This window comes from Pygoscelis adeliae, unplaced genomic scaffold (genome assembly GCF_000699105.1).
Source record: "Pygoscelis adeliae isolate BGI_AS28 unplaced genomic scaffold, ASM69910v1 Scaffold262, whole genome shotgun sequence".
Lineage (NCBI taxonomy): Eukaryota > Metazoa > Chordata > Aves > Sphenisciformes > Spheniscidae > Pygoscelis > Pygoscelis adeliae.
In genome coordinates, this window is record NW_008824184.1 from 503,865 (window position 1) to 507,598 (window position 3,734).

General features: G+C 57.4%; 1 protein-coding gene across 1 annotated transcript in view; it reads right to left on the reverse strand.

Annotated features, from left to right (window-relative positions):
• Positions 1-492: 492 nt before the first annotated feature.
• Positions 493-3,734, reverse strand: part of MYO18B (myosin XVIIIB) — a 78,618-nt gene continuing 75,376 nt past the window's right edge. Inside the window, 2 exon segments of the mRNA XM_009334425.1 lie at positions 493-986; positions 1,608-2,902. Coding sequence (XP_009332700.1) covers positions 1,609-2,902 — 1,294 coding nt within the window. The 3' untranslated portion in view covers positions 493-986; position 1,608.

Consider the following 3,734-nt stretch of genomic DNA (forward strand, 5'->3'; position numbering starts at 1 on the left):
CTGGAGGTTTTGCGTTCATCTGTGACAAGGAAAATGCCTCTTGCTGCAAGGCTTTCGTTTAAATTAGAAATAAATGTGAAGAATCCAAAAGGCAAAAGAAAATGCTGAAAACCACCCAATTTGCCTTTTGAAGCTGCCGCTGTGCTGCGGCCACCCTGGAGGGTCCAACGAGGTTGTGCAAATTGGTGCAAATGTCCCAGTCAAGCAAATTACTTAGAAATCACTGATGGAAAGGAGAGATTTGTTCATGTACCTGTATAATTTTGCCACAAACCTCTGATAAATGAGTAAGTTTGGATCTCTTCTAGGAAAGAGGGTTGAGGCTGAAAAAAGAGCTTTTTGTGAGTGCAGAGAGATGGGGAGGCTGGCAGGGTCTTGGGTGAGAAAGCCCCCAGCCATGGGGGCTGGCAGGGGGAGCGCTCGGCTCTGCACCACGCTGCTTCCATGGACCTGCTCTTGCTGCGGAGAAGGAAAGACGAGAAGAGGCTCGTGTCAAAGAAGCAAATACTTTATTGTGTAAAAACCAAGCAGACATCTGAATACAGCCTCCCATTGCCACACGCACCACAGCACTGCCTTGCAAGCCAGTGGGATGTGCCCAGATGTCCCAAACAGGCAGGAGCCGTGAAAGCACGTACGGATCTGTCTTCAGATATCTACGGAATTATAAAAGCTTCAGAGCTCCGCTGTTGCTGAGTGTCACACCGAGACCCAAAAGCATCCTTCGGCCATTCAGCTGATTTTTGAGCAGTGCTACGTGGGATGAGACATCTGGGCTGCACCTTCTGGGTTAAAAAGGAGAGGGTTTGGTGTTCCTCCAGCATTTTACAGTGTGGCCTTCCCCCGTGGCCTTCCCCCGGCCAGAGTGGCATGTTATCAGGCCTCTACGCCAGCCGCTGGGTTTTAATTACAGCACCAACTCCTGAGTCAAGTAACTGCAGGAGAACAAGGAAGTCCCTCGTCCCCGCGGCTGGCCCTGAGCAAAGCTGCGGTGATGGAAACAGGGCAGGAGCGTAAAGAAACCACGGCATGTTTAAAAACCTCCAGCATCCAGCCAAAGCGAATTGCAAATGAACCGAACAAGCATGGGCACCAGGATGAGTGCTCAGCGGGGCTCGGGAGGATGTGTCTGCCGGGTGGTGTGGTAGGAGCTGGGGGACATGATCTTCGGGAAACCAGGAGGACGGGTGACCCCAGTGGACTCAGAGCTGGTGTTGTGGCCAATTATGGGGCTGTCCCCGGCACCGGCAGTGTCCCCATTGCCCACCCCACTGCAGCTCCGAAGGGAGCAAGGAGAGGGCGAGGGGGGTGCCATCCCCAGTGCCGCATGCCCCGCAGGGCATCCCTGGCACCGTCCTAGCTGCTGCAGAGCACGGAGCACAGCCAGGCATCAGGGCTGAAGCCGGGCCAGTGCCTTCCCTGCCCTGGGTGGCTCCAGCGTGCCGGGGGAAGCCTGGGGACACCCACTGGCCTGGGGCATCCCTCATGCATCCCATGGCATCAGTGCAGGCACCACGTGGGCTGGAGAGGCAGCGGCTCAGGGCCAGCACTGCAAACCTGCCACCACTGCTCTGAGCTAGTGCCCGTCAGCGGCTGAGCACGGTTACCTTAGTCTTTTCCCAGATACTTCCTCATGATGCTGTTGACGTCATCTTCCTTCCCTTCTGCCTCTGCCCGGCGGCTTGCCCCACTGCTCTGGGTGCTGGCTTTGCCACTGCACCCCTCCCCGTCCCCTCTCTGGGGCCGGCGCTTGATGCTGTCGGTGCTCCGGGAGGAGAGGAGGGAGCCAGAGGATGAAGAGGAGTCAGAGAGGTCCCCAGGGTCCTCCCGGAGGGCCGGGCTGTGCTTGGCCATGCCCTTCGTCTCAGAGGATGCCGAGCCACCTGCTACAGCTTCATCCTGGAAGCGGACGGTGAGGGGCCGGTGGCCGTCCTTTCTGTCCCTCCTGGGCTTGGCCAGGCTGCTGGTGGAGCGGGATTTGCGAATGGCCGGGAGGAAGTCGTCGAAGTCGACGTTGGTTCTCCTCTCATAGTTGAGGGTAGGTATTCTCCAGCTGAAGGGGTCGCTCCCCTTCCCCTCGCCCAGCCCATCGCTGGATGGTGAGCTCAGGAGCCCCCCAGATCCCCTTCCCACCTCCACATCTTCCACTGACGGCTCCAGGAAGCTTCTCCAGGGGCTCGGCCGCAGCGTGCCCAGCACCTCCATCCCCGCAGCTGGAGAGCTCGGCCGGCGGCCAGAGCCATTGAAGGTTTGCAGGAGGGAGTCGTAGGAGCCGAACTTTGATGCTCTTTTCAGCGCCGGAGAGCGTGCCGGCTCAGCCAGCTCTGAGGCCATGCTCCGCAGGCTGGAGGAGCGGACAAGGCTGGCACCTGCTCCTTCGCCTTCCCCCAGCTGACTCCCATCAAGCTTCCCTGGGGATTCCTCCGCCACTGGGAAAGCCCTGCAGCGCCGCAGGGCTGCGGCACCGGTGGTGCGGTAAATGGGGAGGGGAGAGGTGTCTCCCAGCACCGGGCGCCCTTGCTCCCGCTCCGCTCCCCGATGCCGCCGCAGCTCCTCCACATACTCGGAGAGGGCAGCTGACGAGCTGGGCACCGGCCCTGCTGCCGGAGAGAGCCCTCTCCTCCTCGGCACTGTCGGAGATAGCGGGCTGGGGAACCTCCCATCCGGGGCAGGGGAGCCCCCCTGCCGCAGCACCAGTGGGGATGTCTCTCCTATCCTATCTGCAGCCTTTTTCGGGCCCTCGAGTTCCTCTTCATCTGCCAGAGGTTTTCCGTATTCCCGTCTTCTAGCACCGAGCAAGGGACTCGCCATCCTCCCCAGATCCGCAGCATCGATGGACCTGGCAGAGCTCAGGGAAGAAGCTGGCCGGCTCGCTGCTGGTTCCTTTGTGTCTCTGCCCACCCTAAACAACAGATATTGGCATTAGTTTAAGCTGTGTGATTTCCAGTGACCGTAACGTCATTCAGCAAGGACAAGGCTGAGCAGCGAAAAGCCGGTATTGGCATGGTAGTCTCAGAATAAATTCCCGCTGCCGCATTGAGCAGTTGGGCAATGCCCAAAGATTTTATCTTAAATAACTTGTCAGCCAACCTGGCTAAACCCACGGTGTAGGGTGTGTGGCGTGACCGCCTTTAGCTCAGCCAAATGAACACATACCTCCAAATGTCCTTTTTTCTCAACAGATTATAGCAATATGTAGGATTTATTTTACTTTTGTCAAAGCCAAAGATTATTCACTAAAATTTTATGAAACCAGCTTGCAGAGTGCCCCGAATGCATCTTAACGTTACTGCGGGGCACGTTTCACCCAGGGTCCTGCTAAGGGGGGAAAACAATTGTGAACTGCAAGAGCCAAATGACGCCTGGCCAGGGGCTGCTCATTGAAGAGCGACTGACAGAAGTGATGTGTGGGGATGGGACCTCACCCTGCAAACGGGGGCTGATGCGGATGGCAGGAACCGTGTGGGCCCCGCCTCCGCTCGCAAAAGAGGAGCCACGCCGGTCACCGTCACCGTAGGACACCATTCCCAGAACATGCAGCCCGCACCCGGCAGGCTGACAGACAGTCTGTAGGGTTGGTTTAGCCAGACCATGGTGCCAAATTGGGGATGGCAGCGGCTCAGCACAGGCAGCTGTTGCTCTTGCTACCAGGATTGCAGCTTGTGCAGAGTGCATATGTGGAGCAGCAGAAAGGGCAATAATAATAATAATAATAATAATAATAATAATAATAA